The 19297-nt window shown below is 49.0% G+C and overlaps 1 protein-coding gene across 1 annotated transcript in view; it reads right to left on the bottom strand.

Annotated features, from left to right (window-relative positions):
• APCDD1 (APC down-regulated 1) overlaps nucleotides 1–11475 on the bottom strand; it is a 32812-nt gene extending 21337 nt beyond the window's left edge. Inside the window, exon 1 of the mRNA XM_069569303.1 lies at nucleotides 11118–11475. Within this exon, the coding sequence (XP_069425404.1) occupies nucleotides 11118–11175 (58 nt within the window). The 5' untranslated portion in view covers nucleotides 11176–11475. The remainder of the gene's footprint in view (nucleotides 1–11117) is intronic.
• Nucleotides 11476–19297: the final 7822 nt, after the last annotated feature.

The raw sequence follows: 19297 nt of genomic DNA, 5'->3' as shown, positions 1-19297 counted from the left end.
GGAAAATTCCATGGTTGGAGAAGCCTGGTGGGCTACAGTCCATGGGGTCTTAAAGAGTCTGAGCGACTTCACTTTCACTTACTTTCACTTTTGTTCTCAGCACTGAGAGTGGAATTTACAAGTGAATTCTAACACCTGGCTCAAACTTTCACTCTATTTTCAGGACCCAGCTATTGGCAACTATGCCACAGATGGAGAGTAACAAGAGCGCACAGAGAGGAAGTGAGGTGAGGACAGTACAGGCAGCTGGGTCTAGGCTCATGCAGGTGAAGACCCACGTCCCCAGCATGACTGCCACCCACAGGCTCACGGCGACTGGAAGATGCACACCCACTGTAAAGACCTTATTTATGAAAAGATATCAGTCCTACAACCGATGAAATACACGACGGCACCGTGACTACAAACCCATCACTCGACCCCACAAGCTCCCGTGCGCTCACCTGTAAGGAGGAGGTGACAGTACTGTGGGGTCCTGGAGTCAGTCTTAGGACTCACCAAGAGCGTTTCCTGTAGCACATGGTTCTTATTAGATATTAGTTGCTATTATTTTAGGGCTTCCCCAGTGACTCAGTGGTAAAAAATCCACCTGCAATTCAGGGGCCGCAGGAAACGTGGGTTTGATCCCTGGGTCAGGAAGATCCCTTGAAGGAGGGCATGGTAACCCACTGCAGTATTCTTGCCTGGAGAATCCCAAGGATGCTGATGGGCTACAGTCCATGGGGTTGCCAAGAGTCGGACAAGGCTGAAACGACTTAGCATGCATGCATGCTTTTATTTTAAATGATGATCAGGCTCTTAGAGGCCCTGAGAAAGCCCTTCCTAACTAACAGAATGGCTACCATAATGGAGAGAGTCCCCCTGAGCCTGGTGCGCTCTGAGCTCTGCATGGACAGAGTGCCCAGAGGTCTGGGCTCCCAGCAGCCGACTCACTGGTGACCCAGATGGAGAGGAGCGTGGGGGCCCAAGGCCGGTGACAAGCACTACTCACCATAGCAAGTGCCCACGTGCTGCCAGTCTGTGCAGCATAGGGGCTGGAAGCACAAAGAAGAATGAAGCTGAGTTTTTCCAACATGGAGACTCTCAAGGTCTCACTGGGCTGGACGTCCGAGGACCAGTGTGGATGGTGGCCAGGTCTGGGGAGGAGGTCGGTTCAGAGGCAGGGGAAGAGGGCATGGTGCTCAGGACTGTGTGGTTGTGCAGGAGGCAGGGGCCACCCAGGGAGGGTGCCCACAGGCAGCTTTATAACCAGGGAATGAAGAAAGAAAACCCCCAAACTACCAATTGCACATCATTAGAGAGCAGGCAAAGGACTTCTAGAGACCAGTCTCCATCTTGCTGCTGCTCCTGTTGGACAACGAGCCACACTGGGGGCCAGGTGAGGTGTTGCCCAGGAGGCCAGCAGGATTGAGGACTCAATAGACAACCCCTCCCTGGGACACAGGGCTACTCACCAGGTGGGGATGAATCTTTAGGGTGGGAAATGGGACTGAAATTTATTCTCTTTTTATCTTTTTCCTTCAAAGTACCTATCACCTTGATGGTTCTTAGGAAGCAAAACCGAAGGGGTCAAGTGGGAGCAGGCAGGAGAAGCTGTCTCTAAGGGTCAACTCTGGATGGGGGTTGCCAACACTCACCCAGCTTGCCTGGTGTGAGTCGTGGACACCTGCCCCATGTGAAAGTGAAAAGTGTTAGTCAGTTGTGTCCAACTCTGTGACCCCATGGACTGTAGCCCATTGGGCTCCTCTGTTGGTGGGATTCTCCAGGCAAGAATACTGGAGTGTCACAATGAAGAAACAGACATGGAGAACTGACTCATGGGGAGAGGGGTGGAGAAGGTGAGATGTATGAAGAGAGTAACATGGAAACTTACATTACCACTTGTAAAATAAATAGCCAACGGGAATTTGCTGAATGTCTCAGGAAACTCAAACAGGGGCTCTGTATCAACCTAGAGGGGCGGAATGGGGTGGGAGATGGGAGGGAGGTTCAAGAGGGAGGAGATATATGTATACCTATGGCTAATTCATGTTGCAGTTTGACAGAAAACAACAAAATTCTGTAAAGCAATTATCCTTTAATTTAAAAAAAAGAATACAGAAGTGAGTAGCCATTTCCTTCTCCAGGGGATCTTCCCAATGCAGGGATCAAACCCAGGTCTCCTGCATTGCAGGTGGATTCTTTAGCATCTGAGCCAGGCTCCGTCTAATATTCAATCAACAGCTGGGAGTGAAAAGGCCATGTGAGGCACCTAGTTCAGCTGTAGGGGAGGCCATGTGGACCCCCCTCCCCACTCCTTATACCCCAGGACTCCCTTCCCAGGATCAGCCATGGGGTACCCTCCAAGACCAGTCTTAGACTTCTGGCCAACCCAGGCCCCCATTTTCTTGCATTGCCAGGACTGTGTCAGCTCCAAACCTGGGACTGAAACTAGCAACTCACTCATTCACACCATCAGAAAGGCTCCGGAGGGCCAGGCATTCACTCTGTAGGCACATCTTACAGTTGTGGGGAGAAACCAGACCCCAGGGCTTATGGAGGGGCTCGTGAGGGGGAATAGGCTCTGAGTTTAGCCTTGGGGGTTCCTGGAGGGGCCGCTGTGTCCTGAAGACAGTGGACGTGGTCCAGGCAGTTTGCAGCCCAAGCCCAACACAACGAGGAAGGGTGGAGAGGCCTCATGGAGGAGAGACCCTGGTGTGGCCAAGGACGGAGCCCTGTGTATGTATGTCACCTTGAGCATGGAGTGGGCTGGCCCAGGGAAGAGGAACCCAAAGCTTTTAAGCAAACTAACACAGGATAAAGATTCCATTTGGGAAAGACTGCTTTTCCCTTTTTTGGAGGGATGAGCAGCAGGAGGATCAATTATGAAGCTTCTGCCATGGCTCAGTGTATCATTTTTGCCTGAATACGTGAGTAAGATGAGAGAAGGGAATTGCTTTCAACAAGCAGTAAACCTTCTCTGTGGTTCTAGAGAGGCACAGACCATCTCTGGCATGTGGTAGGGAGAGGTCTCACCAAGAAGGTATTTAAAAAGGAAAAGAGGGAGGGAAAGACAGAGAGAGGAAACCAGGAGTGTTACTAACGCAGCACTAAGTCTGGAAACAAACTCTTGCAAAATACTTAAGGGTCCACTTTCACCCATCTTCAACAGCTTAAATCAACATCCAGCTCCAAGGTGGTGATTGTGATAGCAGTTCCTACCTGAGTGTACTAATTATTTATAATAGTGAATGTCTTAGCATACATAATAACTTTAAAACCCTCCATTTTATTAGATCATCGGTATAATCAGAAGTGCATTGGCTAATCACCACATCTGCTGTGCTGTGTGTTGTGCTGTGCTAAGTCGCTTCAACTGTGTCCAACTATTTGGGCCCTTATGGACTGTAGCTCTCCAGGCTCCTCTGTCCATGGGATTTCCCAGACAAGAATGCTGGGAGTGGGTTTCCATTCCCTCCTCCAGGGGATCTTCCCAACCCAATTCGAACCTGAGTCTCATAAGTCTCCTGTATTGGCAGGTGGGTTCTTTACCACTAGCACCACCTGGGAAGCCCCATCACCATGTTTGGTTGTTGACAATTCTGCCATTGAACATTGAGTGCAGTTGACATGACGGTCTCTCAGGTTCTTAAGGCGGTGCACGGTGAGGTCACTGTCAGGAACAACAGTGCCTGTGGGTGGTGCTCTGGATGTAGCTGTCATGGGTGAGCAGGTGACAGTCCTATTTAGGCCATGAGAGGGTCCCCCTCTCTGTGTTTCCCATATGAGCGAGGAAACACACATGTATGATGCACACACAAGTAACATCAAGGTTTTGGTGAACTAAGGAGTCTAGATGTTTTGGTCAGTTGAGAAGACTAGCTCATCGGGTCTCATTTGTTAAGTTTTGTTGCAAATGACTACAAGGAAAAGAGCATCTCAAGGGTTAAACAGCACCAGCACAGGTAGAAAGGGGCTGTTTCTAGGCTTCAAGGTGACTCTGGCCAGTCATTGAACAGGTGCCTTTGTGCCCCAGCACAAATTAAAAATTAGAAGAATGGGAATGGTAATGACCTGCCTCTTGAGAAACCTATATGCAGGTCAGGAAGCAACAGTTAGAACTGGGCATGGAACAACAGACTGGTTCCAAATAGGAAAAGGAGTACGTCAAGGCTGTATATTGTCACCTTGCTTATTTAACTTATATGCAGAGTACATCATGAGAAATGCTGGGCTGGAAGAAGCACAAGCTGGAATCAAGATTGCCGGGAGAAATATCAATAACCTCAGATATGCAGATGACACCACCCTTATGGCAGAAAGTGAAGAAGAACTAAAGAGCCTCTTGATGAAAGTGAAAGTGGAGAGTGAAAAAGTTGGCTTAAAGCTCAACATTCAGAAAACGAAGATCATGGCATCCAGTCCCATCACTTCATGGGAAATAGATGGGGAAACAGTGGAAACAGTGTCAGACTTTATTTTTGGGGGCTCCAAAATCACTGCAGATGGTGATTGCAGCCATGAAATTAAGATGCTTACTCCTTGGAAGAAAAGTCTCAGGCCTGGGCCCAGATCAAATGGTTATGACAACGGGGCAGCTTCTTTCAAGTACAGGAGGGAGGAAAACATGGACCCTGAAAGGAGACTGTTCTCTTGCTGAAAACAAATTAATTCCTGAAGGCTCAGGGGACAACTTCATAGATGACCTCTTGCAGAGAACTACATGAGTTCCTTGGGCTCTGGAGGGTGTGTTCACATGCCTGGGTGTGTGCGTGCATGTGTGTTCCTGCATGTGTGTGTGTGAGAACGACTCATTCCCACAGGCAAAATCACTCACAACAGAGATCCTAAATGACTCCAGAATGACCTTTATTCTACCATGATTGACAGTCTACTGTTCAGACAGTGAAACCTACCAGAGATAGCAAATAGATGACCGAATTTCTCCAAATGAGAGGAGACACAGGATTAACCATTTACCCAGGGATCTGTGCACTAAGTTCAAGGCCCATGGGGCCAGGTGACTGTTTACAGCCTCCAAGTTGCCAGGCTCTGCTCACAGTAAGCACCCCTGAACACTGGCTTCAACAAGGACAAATGCAGTATTTCTCCATCACCCACACTGATCCCTGAACCCATGGTGTTCTTGAAGAGTGAGCGAGGCCACTGACAGGATCAGACAGAAGGTGAAGGACGGGCGTGGTGGGGGACAGAGTAGTGACTCAGAGCCAACCTTCACCCCTCAGCAGGTGGCTGCAGGCCTACTGGGTGCAAGGTTGTATTATACGAGGCTGGCCCTATCACTGACATGTGAAGAGAAGCATGGGGGGAAATATGGTGTGTGGCCACGTCCCCAAGTTCTCAGTAACATTTAAAACATTTGAGTCTCCTCGATATACTCTGCAGCTTCTCACCTGCCCATCTAGACTGAGGACCCAACACTCCAAACCACCATCCACACAATAAAGTGAGAATCAGTTGGGAAGGAAACACTTCCAGGCACACTTGGACACTTGGGACTGAAGTCACCTCTGACCTGGGTAGTCACTGCAAAGGTGCTTTAATGCTTAAAAAAATTATATCAAAACAGCCAAGTAAGTATAACATCAAGACATGCACAATGATGGTTTTGGAGGGCAGCGGGTCTCTGAAAGCCCATCCCCGCTCACCATGCACCTTTGTGTCCTGGATGCAATGTGACCTGCATCCCTCTGCACAAGAGCAAGGATGCCTCTCTGGGTGGAGTGTTGTGATGCAGACAAATCCATGGAGAGACGACGGGACAACGGGAAACATGCAAGTGATCACTCCACCAAGACATTGCCCAGCCCATGAAGGGGGCCCTCGAGATGGTGAGTGGGCCGTGAGGTCGGCAGGCTGCTCCACCACCCACATGGCTGCCATGTTTTGGAACAAAAGCTGGAGTTCACTCCAGACAGGCACCTACACTCACCATGCTCTTGTTTTTATTTCCATGTCTCTGGAGTTCAAAGCTGAGAGAGTTGCTTTTGCCAGTCTTTAAACTTTCTTATCTGAAAGCATTTTCCCTTTATGAGAAACACAATAAAGTCAAGATTTCAAACTCCTGCTTTCATTTAACTTCAGATGAAAACGAGGTAATTCTCTAAGTCGTTTTCTTCTAAGGCCTCGGTGTCCGGGCCAGACGCTGGGGTTGAACCACAGATGGCAGTCCTGCCTGCTGGGCCTGGAGCTGATGGCTGCCACCACAGACTGCTCGCCACAGTCATGTGTGTGTGTGAGGTGTGTGTGACTATGTATATGGTGTGTGTCTGTGTGTATGTGTGTGCATGGTGTGTGTGTGTGGTGTTTGGGCATTGTGTGTGTATGCGTGTGGGGTCTTCACAGTATGTATGTACATGGTGTGTACATGGTGTATGTGTGTGGTACCTATGTGTATGGTGTGTGTGTGGTATGTATGTGTTTGTGTATAGTGTGTGTATATGTGCATGGTGTATACGTGGTGTGTGTCTGTGTGTGTGTGAACGTGTCTGTGGCACGTGTATATATGTGTATGGTGTATGTGTGTATGGTGTGTGTGTACATGGTGTATGTATGGTATGTGTGTGTGTGTGGTGTATGGTGTGTGTATACATGCTATGTATATGTGTATGGTGTGTTCATGGTGTGTGTGTCTATATGTATGGTGTGTTACTGTGTATGTGGTGTGTGTATATATGTTATAGTATGTGTATGTGTGATGTGTGTGTGTGTATGGTGTGTGTGTGGCGTGTGTATATGTGGTGTATGTATGGTGTGTGTACGTATATGTGTATAGTGTGTGTATGTGGTGTGTGTGTGTGTTATGGTGTGAGTGTATATGTTATGGTGTGTGTGTGTGTGGATGGTGTGTCTATGTGCATGGTGTGTGAGTGTGTGGAGTGTGGGACTCCCAGAAGGGAGAAACACTGCAGTCAGGGCAGCGCGCCAACCTCCTGGCTCTGGACTCTCCATAAGCTCTCCCCTTCCCCAGGTGTTCTCAGGAATCTTCAGGAAGGGGCTGCCCCTCCTCCCAGCCTTGTCTCCAGCTGGCAAGGACACAGGCACCAGGAGGCCCTGGTAGACAGACCTGGTGACTGAATGGCTGAAGGAAGGAGGCTAGAAAACCCTTCGAGAACAGGAGACCCTCAGTCACTGCAGGGTGACTTCACATCCTTTCTCTGACCTAGGTTCCTCCGATTACACGACTTTCCAATATTCCCAAAGTGAGAAGAACTAAACGGCCTGTGCACACACCATCAGGACACAGCAGGCGCTCCTCCTGGGATGGTGACAGACTCTCCTGAGCTTTTCCCTGGGATCACTTCCACCCCACGCAGAGGCTCCTAAAGACACTCACGCCACGCAAGCTTCCAGCAGATGCTCACAATCACCAACGTACCTTTTCACATTTCTAGTCCCAAATGTTTTGTGCTTCCCTTCAGTCGATTCTATCAGGCTGTCATCAGTCCCTTAACGATGTCCATTTGCACAGCCCTGTCTCCCACTGGTGTTGAGCTCTTTACTCACTTAGGGAGAAAAAGAAGGAACACAGCTACAACGAGTCAGCTCAGCCACATGTTTGAGGCCGGTCGGTTTCTTCCACAAAAGAATATTTACCATCTGCCTATGACCCTTGCTCCCTGCTATGAGCAGCTGAGTCCTATTTCTTTTCAAGATTATATTTTATGACTAAGGGGGAAAAGGTACAGGAAAGGCAATGTTTTTTTGGTCACAAGAACTGCCTTCAGTAAAAATCATATTTCAAAGATTCTATTTTACCCTATTGCAATGTTTCCTTGCATTCTGTTGGTTAAACAATCTTTTGGTAATCCACAGTTTTGGTTGTTTTTGTTTTAACTTTAAGAGACTACATTCCAGTGAAAAAGAATAGCTCAAAAGTGTCTTCCCATTTCAGAAAAGTCAACGAATGCTACAAAGTAAACGGTGTTGAGAAGACCATCTCCCCAACATCGGCTCCAAAACTTATCCCAAACCTTTTGTTTCCATCAGCAGAGAGAATCAGCACTCGGGGCCCGTGACAGCACCACTTATTCTGAAATACCTTGTGTTAATCTGTGTTCTGGAGCCAGATGACTTTTGTGACTTTTCATAAAAACAAAGAAAACAGCAACAAGGGACATCCCTCAGCTGCAGACCTTCACGACATTCAACCAGCGTTATCTGGACTAAGAAATGCAATTGTTCTCAGGAGGTGAAGGAGGGGAAAGTAAAACTGACACTCATGCTTTCACATCGTCACATTTTGAACTTGGGTCTCTCACCACATATACAGTTTTTTAAAAAAAAAAGCTAAAATAAACAAAAGGCTCCTGTCTTGCCAGACCCTAATTTACTCACCAATAGGATCTAGGGGTGATTTATGACTTGCCTGAGTTGAAATAAAAGTAACCCCCAAACTGAACAAAGATCAGATGCCAAACACAATAGTTTCTCCAGTGTCTTCACCTGGAATCTTCCTGAAGGTCTTGTACACTCTGTAATCTTACTAATGAGACTTCTTGGTGGAACAAATAATCTATAAATGATGTCAGGAACTAAATTAATTAAAGTTGGCCCCAAGTACATACATCACCATAGAAAATACATTTTAATCTACTAATTGCTACCATATTAATAAATAAACAAATGGCATCCTAAGGTTGTTTTTGCTATTCAGTCACTCAGTCATATCCAGCTCTTTGTGACCCCACAGACTGCAGCACACCAGGCTTCCCTGTCCTCCACTATCTCCCAGAGTTTGCTCAAACTCATATCCATTGAGTCAGTGATGCTATTTAACCATCTCATCCTCTGCCACCCCCTTCTTCTCTTGCCTTCAATATTTCCCAGCATCAGGATCTTTTCCAATACCAGGAGAAAAATCATTAAGCCATTCTAAAAGAGTGCAGGCAGTTTCCTTCAGACTGATGACTTCTCTTAAGATAAACGATCAAGCTCCATCTGTTACTACAGAATCTTTAAATACTTGCAAGACCCCTAACTACAGAGTAGGACACACTCTGAAGCCACTCCCTTGGGTTAGATGGATTAATGCCCATATTTTGTTAAAAGTACTTCAAGTAAGTAAAAATAGGTCAGAAAAAGGGGAAAGGGAGAATACTCAATTCTTTGCTCTACACTACCCTAAGGCATTGTAACAAGCAAGCCTCTCTCAGATCACAGAGATTTATACCCAAAAGGACCACTCCCTCACTTTCTCCTCTGTGCTGGAGCCCCCATGAGCACAGCTGGTCTGTGGGCAATATCAGTGCACATAATTTTGCCACATGAGGTTCACTTTGAAACGGGACGACTTTTTGTAGGATTATCCTCGTCATCCCCTTAAACTTGGCAAACCTTGTTTTTTTAATCTTACATCCTTTCATCATATGTATGCCTACACATACACGTGCACACACACATGCACTCACGTGCACACATGCACAGAGGCTGGCCCCACTGGCTTACTCCCCCTTCCTGACTCCCTCCTGGCACACTGTGGGTCTGGATAAACCCGACCCCAAGGAGTCCAGAGATCTGGGGCTAGATTCGAGCCACACTGAGGCTGCATTTGGGCTCCCTTTACCCGTTGGCACTATCATAGCTTGCACTGTGGTGCAGGAAGTATGGTTATAACTTCCACCCCTCAAAACAAGGAGGGAAAATTCACGACAGGTTGGCCTAGGCTGTGTCTCTGAGGATGGCTTTTGTAGTCCAAAAGGCAAATGGCCTTGTGCAAAAAAAAAAAAATTATGTTCATGCCAACTTCAAGTACTTTTTTCACTTTAAAGGCATTCACCCATATGCCCAATTTCCTTCAACTACAATAAGAGGTTTTTTAGGGGACACTCTCCCCTTCATCGTCTCTCTCTGCCTCTCGTTTCTGGTGTGGGTGGCAGCTGCTGTTTGATCTGCCCGTGGGCTCTGATTTGTTTCATGTTTCAGCCAAAGATGAAGACTGCTCTGTAATTCCAAGCAGATGGGCCGAGGAGCGCAACCCTGTAATTACACCTCTCTTTCTCTGGCCCTCGAACTGCGAGTCTTCCAACCTGACTTTGAAAGTCTTGGATTGCTGGGGTTCTGGGTACACCTTGGCCATCTGGCAGGTCTGGCCCAGCCCAACTGGTTCACAGGGTCCTTTGAGCTGTGTTGCCCACGCCGCCTGTCTGAGCAGGACGACAGAGAAAACAGCCGCTTAGGGCTCCCAGGGTGCTGCCCCTCCCTCTGCTAGATGGTCTGAGGGGTCACTGCCTGACCGCCTTCTGAAGCTGGATCAGAAACCTAGAGGCCGCGAGGGTGCTGACCTGCTGATCTGACGTGCAGAGGTCATGGTGGGTGTGGAGACAGGAGAGCTCTGCTCCTGGTGGACACTCAACTAAAGGGCCAGGCGTTCACCTGTAGGGAAAGCTGACCCAAGACATCTGGATCAGCACACGTGCTTGCCACCACCCAGCCCCACAAGTCCGCCTTCCCAGCCAGGAGCAATGCTGTCTTACTTTCTTTAGTGCAATTTCTGGAGCACTTGTAAAGCCTGCTGCTCTCTAGCTGGGGGTTTACTGGGTCCGCTGAGAACATGTGACACACGAAGCAGAAACAAAACCCACGAGAGCAGGAGAGAAGCAAGCTCAGGTTCCGGAGAACTTAAGGGACTAGTTTTAATTACTGCCCCTCTGTTGCTGCGAGGACCCCACTCCCTGAAAGTGCCTCCAGAGAACCTACCGGTCCACCTGGGACAGACCCCTCCTCAGCCCCTTAAGACACTCGTTCTCCGAGGGGCGCGCAAGAACACCCAAGCTGCTTTTCCCCTGAATTGATCACAGTCCTCTGTACGGTCCCCCCAAAGCCTGGAGCTCAGCGCGAGCCCCCTGCGCTCTGACACTCTGTGAAGGGCGCACAGCCAGCGGGTCCTTGACGGCCTGTAGTCCGAAGCCCCGCGAAGTGGTCGCAAGTGTCGTGGGACCTGGACGGAAAGTCCGAGCGCGCGCCCTCCCAGAGAGCGCGGCCGACGGCCGGGAACGCGAGCCTCTTCCAGGGCGCCCAGGATGGGGCTGTGCCTGGCCGTGGGGTCATCTCGATTCTAGGGAGTCCCCGCGGGGACACGCTCGGCTGCCGTCCCCCCACCCCCACCCCAGACTCACCGTGAAGCAGGAGGGCCGGGAACAGGGATGTGAGCAGGAGGCGGCGCACACAGGACATCTCCGGGCCTCCTCCGGGACCGCCCGCGCGCGCCGCACCGCCCGCCGTCCGGGGACCCAGCTCCCCGGGACCCGCCCGCAGCCCGGGCGGCGCGGCCCGGCGGCGCGGGGACAGGGCCAGGCACGTTTCAGGCGGCCGCCGCGCGCCTCATGCCCGGCCTGGCCCCTCCGCTCCCGGCCTCCCGCCCCGCGACCGGCCCTGCGCGCCCGGCCGCCCCGCGCCCGCCCGGCCGCCGCCGCCGCCGCTCCGAGCTGCACTGGCCGCCGCCGCTTTGCCTCTTCATATTTCCAGGGCGCCGCCGCGGGAAGAGGCAAGGCGGGGCCTGGCGGGGGCGGGGCGGGAACGGGGCGGGGCCGGGGCGGGCCTGGAAAGGGCCAGGGGCGGGACGGAGCTGGGGCGGGGCCTGAACGGGGAGGGGCGATTGGAAGGGGCTGGATGGGGCGGGTCCTGGAGGGCGGAGCGAGAACGGGGGCTGAATGGGGCGGGGCGATGGGCGGGGAGATGGGCGGGGCCTGGGGGCCGGGGAGCCTCCCGATCCCTTGGGGACTAGAAGGGCGCTGGGCTCCGCAGGCCCTGCTCCGCCCCATCGCCGCCCCTTCGCTCCCTTCCCCTCCCCTGTCCCTTCGGATCTCCCCTCATCGTCTCCCTCCTCTTATCCCGCGGCCCTGCCGCGCTCCTCCTCTCAAACCTCATCCCCTCTCCTCCCCCAGGCCTGTCCCCCTTCCCTCCTCCTCGACTCCCACTCTAGGACAGGTTCTCCTGCAAGGGTTTCACAGCTCTAGGCCCGGGACCCCCTCCCGAAAGGGGGAACACATGTTCCTCCCCGTCCCTGCCCGCCCCACTCCGGGCAGCTCTGGACTGGTGTCTTCCCTCCTTTCACCGGGAAGGGTTCCCCACTTGTGCAAGTCGGGGACAAAGAGTGGGGCGCTGCAAGGCCGGGGTCTCCAGTGGGTTCCAAGAGAGGTCCGCATTCCAAGCTTGAGGTGTTTGTGCGACTGAGGGAGAGGAGAGGAGAGGTGGCACAAGGGAGAAAAGGCTCCTCCCACCCCGGTGAGGATGCTGAGAGCCTCCCCCTGGGGGGTTCACGAGCAAGCGCTGCGAGGGATGCAGACCCCTCTTCCAGTCTCCTTCCAGGAGAGGAGGACCTGTGGGGACTGGGGAAAATTTCAGGGGCACACTCCCTGTCGGTCTCCCCCTATCTCTCCTGCCTCCCAGCCCAAAGCTTGGTTCTGTTTAAGGTCTGTGGGTCTTGGGAGTTTGTTCAGTTTTTTCCTGGGCTTTGAATATACAAAGGCAGGGACAGACAGGAGCTGCTTTTGGTCAAGGCGGCTGCCTTGCTTGCTGACTTGGGGGCTCATTCTGGTGGGCCTGGAGTTCTCTCTTCTGAGCTCCTCCAAGGCTTCTGGGTGCTCAGGAGGAGGTTTGTCAGTAAAGGAGACTGAATGTCACCTCACACTGGCTGAGGAAAAGCAGGGACCACATGGAATCGGGAGGACATTCTGGACTCTGGTGGTGTTTTTCATAAATAAAACACTTAAAACAGAAGGAGTGATTTCCATGAGTTTTCTGCCCCTTTGAACAAAGTAGCATCAATAATTCAACTGTTTGTGTTATAGACTCTCAGCACTAGTTGGACTTTAGCATCTTCGTAAAACTTGGTAAAAGAGATGAGGGCATGTGTGCCGGTTTCTTTCTTTTTTTTTTTTTTTCTGAGAAAGCCACAGGTCTTTTGATGTGATGGTGCTGATACTGTTTGATGTACTTTAATTTTTATCACCATCACTATCACCTTTCATCTTTAGTTTGAGGGATCATAATATGCACCACCTGCCTACCTCACGAGGACGTGGTGAGGGTTATGTGACTATGTTTGTAAATCGAGAGGATGAAAGACTCTCATGTGTGAAAGAAGGGACAGTTGTGTCATAAAACCACGGAGCTGGAACATAGCTGAGTTGAGCTTGCATTGCAGCATCTCTCTCTGGACCAACTCTTCATCCCTTGCTTGTGTCTGTTTCTAGGTTTGGGCAGTCAATTATGACCTGTGGGATTTGAATGCTGCCCATGGGTCAACCGGGTTTAAAGCAGGAACTTGATTTCTTCGTGAATGTTGGCCAGTTGGGAATGATATAAACAGCATATTTGACTGCTTAAACAGGACTTAGCCTTGTCACCAACAACACACACTGGGAGGTGTCTAGCTTCTCTATGCCTTTTGTCATTGGATGCCTTTTAGTCTATCAGGAGATATTTGAAGCAAGCGAATGACATGAGAGAGTGTTAGGATGGTGTGTTTATGTACAAGCAACTGGTCATTGAAATGTGAAGGTCATTCATCGCATGTTAGCAAAACAATTAGGTGATAATTTTCTTAAATGATTATTTGATCCTGTCATTTAAAAGGAGAAGAAAACCAACAGGTCAGCCATCATAACCATCAAATTGAGACCATTTTTGTCTTTCCAACTGGTCTTACTAGTGTGGTAGAAACAGAGCCAGAATGATGTCACCAGTCAAATCTGTTTTGCCAGTTTATTTTCCACATGTGATGTCATCGCTTAAAATGCTCTACCCTCAACATCCAGCCAGAGTTGCTGCTCCCAGAAATTCCCTCACCACCTTGCGCTGGTCTAGAAAGATAGAGTGTTCTCCGTATAGGGCTCATTTTCTATAATATTTTTTGCAGTTGATATTAGCGTACTCACTTCTCGAAGAGAACAGTGATAAACAAACAAACAAACAAATGGTTTAAGTTTGTCTTAGAGTGATTACATGTGGATAGATGATTCAGTTCAGCTCAGTCACTCAGTCGTGTCTGAATCTTTGTGACCCCATGAATTGCAGCACACCAGGCCTCCCTGTCCATCACCAACTCCCGGAGTTCACTCAGACTCACGTCCATCGAGTCGGTGATGCCATCCAGCCATCTCATCCTCTGTCGTCCCCTTCTCCTCCTCTGTCGTCCCCTTCTCCTCCTGCCCTCAATCCCTCCCAGCATCAGAGTCTTTTCCAATGAGTCAACTCTTCACATGAGGTGGCCAAAGTACTGGAGTTTTAGCTTTAGCATCATTCCTTCCAAAGAACACCCAGGGCTGGTTGGATCTTTAGAATGGACTGGTTGGATCTCCTTGCAGTCCAAGGGACTCTCAAGAGTCTTCTCCAACACCACAGTTCAAAAGCATCAATTCTTTGGATAGATGATTAGAGTTGCAGAATTGGAAGGGAGGCATTTCCAGGCAGGTAATAAGGTGACTATAGGCTGCACCTCAGAAGCTGGCCCCCTGAAACCAGCACAAGGAACTTCCCTGGGACATTTGTAAGGACCAAGTCTTGAGCAGGTCCTGGGGTGTGTTGGTAGAGTTCCAGGCAAGCACAGCTAGACAAGATGCCCTTAGCAGCGTCAATAAGCAAGCATGTTAGACTATTTGGAGCTACTCATAAATAACTTTTGTCAAGTTGATGGGGAAGAAGAAACACAAAGCGGCTGCTCCAATTCAGAGGCACACTTGGAGTCCAGGACTGTTCAGTCACCCACTCACAAGGCCGCTCACATGGCCGCTCACATGTTTACCAAGAGGTCTTTTCCCACGAGCATTGAAGATCCTCGGAGCCTCTGTAGCTGGCTCAGTCTTTGAAAACCAGTCCTTTGCTCTCCCCCAGTAACCCTGGATCATGAGCAGGTTTTCAGGGATGGACTGTGCTGGGCACAGAGCTTGGATGGTCACCTTGGCTGGATTTTCACAGAAGGTGTCTCATATCTCAGGGAGCACAGAGCAGCTCAGTGTCACTTGTGTTATATTGGGAAACGGAAGGACCAAAATCCTTTAAAGCTTTGGCCGCAATTTGGTTTCCTAATGTCTGTGAAATTGATCTAAAGGCATGCGATCCTGCAAATCATTTGGAATTTCAGAGATCCCAGGCCTTTCAGTTCTTGAAGAAAATGACAGTTTTAAGAAGGATCAGAGGGGGACTTCTCCAGTGTTCCATTGGAGCTAAGATCCCACAGGCCAGAGGGCAGCTAAGCCTGTGCATCACAACTAGAGAGCCTGCACTACAATAAGACCCCACGTGTCCCAACTGAGATCTGCTGCAGCCAAATAAGAAAAAAAATTTTTTTTAACAAAAAGAAAAGTCAGAGAAATTAAAGCAGCAATTCCAGAACCTGTTTGACCGTGAATGTGGTTGAAAGCATCATCCCACATCCTCAGAGGACGGGCAAGGTCTCCAGGAATAGACTTCCCTCATAATTTGCTATTAGATATCAATGCCAAGCCCATGACACCACAGTGATTCCTCTGTACATAAGAGCCCAGAGGACAGAAACGGAGCCGGGTCACCTCCCTACCCCTTTGATCATCTGAGCCAGTGTTTCCAGTATTTCACCCACAGCAGAGCTTCACTGGTAAAGACAATAAAATTGAAAAATCCTACACATCTTCCTCAGAGGCAGAGCTAATAAAATTATTCCGAAGAGTCCTTAGAAAGGAATGGCCTTCTGGGTTATATCTTTAAGTCATGTTAATTAGAGTAAACTCTATTTTGAAAATAACATGCCATTTAGATGCATCTCTGAACAGCAGTCTTCCGAGCTTGAGAAATTAAAGTTTACTTTCCATTTTACATTCATAGTTATCAGAAAAAGCATTCAAATGTTTGTGAGCTTAGCAACCGTTCCTTCATCCACGCACCCACCCATCCGTTAGCATGTGTTAATCAGTTGCCAAGTGGTGGTGCTAGCCATAAAGAACCCGCCTGCCAATGCAGGAGACATAAGAGGATGCAGTTAAGATCCCTGAGTCAGGAAGCTCCCCTGGAGGAGGAAATGGCAAGCAACTCCAGCGTTCTTGCCTGAAGAATCCCATGGACAGAGGAGCCTGGTGGGCTAGAGTCCATACAGCCGCAAGGAGTCCAAAATGACTGAAGCGAGGCATGCGTGCATCTGAAAACAGGGGCAGATGTGGATAAGGCTGATTCAGTCTAACAGTCTCTTCACCCTGTGTCACAAATTTGTTTGGGGAGCTGCTGACAAACTAAAGCCCTACCCACTGAAAGAAAATAGAGATCCTCCAGGGGCAGGAGGCAATACAGGACTTGAGTAGCATTTCTGTCTGTACTTTCACATCCTCTTATAACATGCTTTCCTGTAGGGCTGGCTGGCCGCGAATTGCTTTATCTGCTCCACTCGATCATCTGGCTCTTTGAGGAAAGGAAGAAAATTGGGTATTATGTTACATCTCCTCCCCTGGCTCCTTCGTAAGACTTTCCATAATGGGCGTTTGTTGTGCTGGTTGATGAGGCTGGATAAGATCAGAGCATCAAGAAAGAGTCTTTATGAGGCTGACACGACCCTTGGCCACCGCAGGACAAGGCGACAGAAGCAGGAGGAGAACACAGAAGCTCTGGCAGTCAACCTCAGCGTGCCCTAGGTTGTTAGTGCGCTCATAGCAACACTCAGACACGCTTGACAAATGAGAGGCGGGATGGCGCTCCGTTTAGGGGGCCAGAGTCACGAGGCTCAGATCCCTCGGCTCTGGGGCCTCAGGCAAGCTGTTTAACACAGCTGTGAGATGGGAGGAATAAGGTTATGGGCCTGCACATGGTCCAGCACTCTGTAAGCATGCCCTAAAAATAACCTGCTGACACTGAGCCCTGCCGCTGGACCACCTGGTGTAACCGCACCGCAACCCCCCATCCCAGATTGCATTTGGTGAGGGAGGGTGTGAAAAAGATGCAGCTACTGCAATAATTTGTGGCCCTCCAAAGTGTGAAATATGTACCCACGTTACCTACAACTTAATGGGGGAGAAATTAAGAATTGTCTAAAGCGGTTCCCTGCTGCTGCTGCTAGGTCACTTCAGTCGTATCCAACTCTGTGTGACCCCAGAGACGGCAGCCCACCAGGCTCCCCCATCCCTGGGATTCTCCAGCCAAGAACACAGGAGTGAGTTGCCATTGCCTTCTCCAATGCATGAAAGTGAAAAGTGAAAATGAAGTCGCTCAGTCATGTCTGACTCTTAGCAACCCCATGGACTGCAGCCTACCAGGCTCCTCCGTCAATGGGGTTTTCCAAGCAAGAGTACTAGAGTAGGTTGTCATTGCCTTCTCCAAAGCAGTTCTCAGGGGCAACTTGAGAAACACTGTGTTAAAAGAATAAACTATAAGATGACTGCTATTATAATTAAGGATATACTAAACTTGTACAGTAACTTCTTTATTTCACTGGGTACGTTTTGATTATATGAAACCAAATTATGTTTCACTTCAACCGGACATCTGGATGGCCTTCTCCCATCTGGTTACATCATCGTAACATCACATTTAATATTGTTTATCTTTGATTTAAATACTTCAGCTATTACTAATCTCTTTTTACAGAGGGGAAAATGAAGGCCAGAGAGATTCAACAGTTTGCCTAGAATCAGACAACTTTTGGAGGGTAGAAGCAGTAGGTTTTCTAACTCCCAGCAAGGTCCTGTTTTCAGCTCTAAAGTGTTAGTTGCTCAGTTATGTCCAATTCTTTACGACCCATGGACTGTAGCCCTCCAGGCTCCTCTGTCCGTGGGAGTCTCCAGGCAAGAATACTGGTGTGGGTAGCCATTCCCTTCTCCAGGGGATCTTCCCTACCCAGGAATGGAACCCGGGTCTCCTGTATTGCAGGCAGATTCTTTACCATCTGGGTCAACAGTGCTCTAAGGCTGTACTATAAATAAATAAATGTTGTTTATCTCTCAGAAGTAGAAAATTGATTTCCATTGTTGTTCCGAGATATTCAAATTCAAAGGGGCTGCTAGACAGGTTATCTGGACATTTATTGCAGTTAATATCTGGGTACTTGGGTCTGCAGCTCACTGTTTTATGCGTCAGTTCAGTCCCTCAGTCATGTCTGACTCTTTGTGACCCCATGGACTTCAGCATGCCGGGCTTCCCTGTCCTTCACCAACTTCCAGAGCCTACTTAAACTCATGTCCATCCCGTTGGTGATGCCATCCAACCAGCTCATCCTCTGTTGTCCCCTTCTCTTGCTTCCTTCAACCTTTCCCAGCATCAGGGTCTTTTCCAATGAGTCGGTTCTTCCTATCAGGTGGCCAAAGTGTTGGAGTTTCAGCTTCAGCATCAGTCTTTCCAATAAATATTCAGGACTGATTTCCTTTAGGATGGATTGGTTGGATCTCGTTGCAGTCCAAGGGACTCTCAAGAGTCTTCTCCAACACCAGAGTTCAAAAGCATCAATTCTTCGGTGCTCAGCTTTCTTTATAGTCCAACTCTCACATCCATACATGACTACTGGGAAAACCATAGCTTTGACTAGATGGACCTTTGTTGGTAAAGTAATATCTATGCTTTTTAATATGCTGTCTAGGTTGGTCATAGCTTTTCTTCCAAGGAGCAAACGTCTTTTAATTTCATGGCTGTAGTCACCATCTGCAGTGATTTTGGAGCCCTCAAGAAAATAAAGTCTGTCACTGTTTCCATTGTTTCCCCATCTGTTTACCATGAAGTGATGGGACCAGACACGATGATCTTAGTTTTCTGAATGTTGAGCTTTAAGCCAGCTTTTTCACTCTCCTCTTTCATTTTCATCAAGAGACTCTTTAGTTCTTCTTTGCTTTCTGCCATAAGGTTGGTATCATCTGCATATCTGAGGTTATTGATATTTCTCCTGGCAATCTTGATTCCAGCTTGTGCTTCATCCAGCCTGGCATTTCACATGATGTACTCTGCATATAAGTTAAATAAGCAGGGTGACAATATACAGCCTTGACGTACTCCTTTTCCGATTTGGAACCAGTCTGTTGTTCCATGTCCAGTTCTAACTGTTGCTTCTTGACCTGCATACAAATTTCTCAGGAGGCAGGTCAGGTGGTCTGGTATTCCCATCTCTTTCAGAATTATCCACAGTTTGTTGTGATCCACAGTCAAAGGCTTTGCTGTAGTCAATAAAGCAAAAGTAGATGTTTTTCTGGAACTCTCTTGCTTTTTTAATGATCCAGCAGATGTTGGCAATTTGATCTCTGGTTCCTCTGCCTTTTCTAAATCCAGCTTGAACATCTGGAAGTTCACAGTTCAGGTACTCTTGAAGCCTGGCTTGCAGAATTTTGAGCATTACTCTGCTAGCATGAGA

This window comes from Ovis canadensis, chromosome 23 (assembly GCF_042477335.2).
Source record: "Ovis canadensis isolate MfBH-ARS-UI-01 breed Bighorn chromosome 23, ARS-UI_OviCan_v2, whole genome shotgun sequence".
Taxonomy (NCBI): Eukaryota; Metazoa; Chordata; class Mammalia; order Artiodactyla; family Bovidae; genus Ovis; species Ovis canadensis.
The sequence above is the reverse complement of the archived record's forward strand: the minus strand, read 5'-3'. Positions and strand labels throughout refer to the sequence as shown.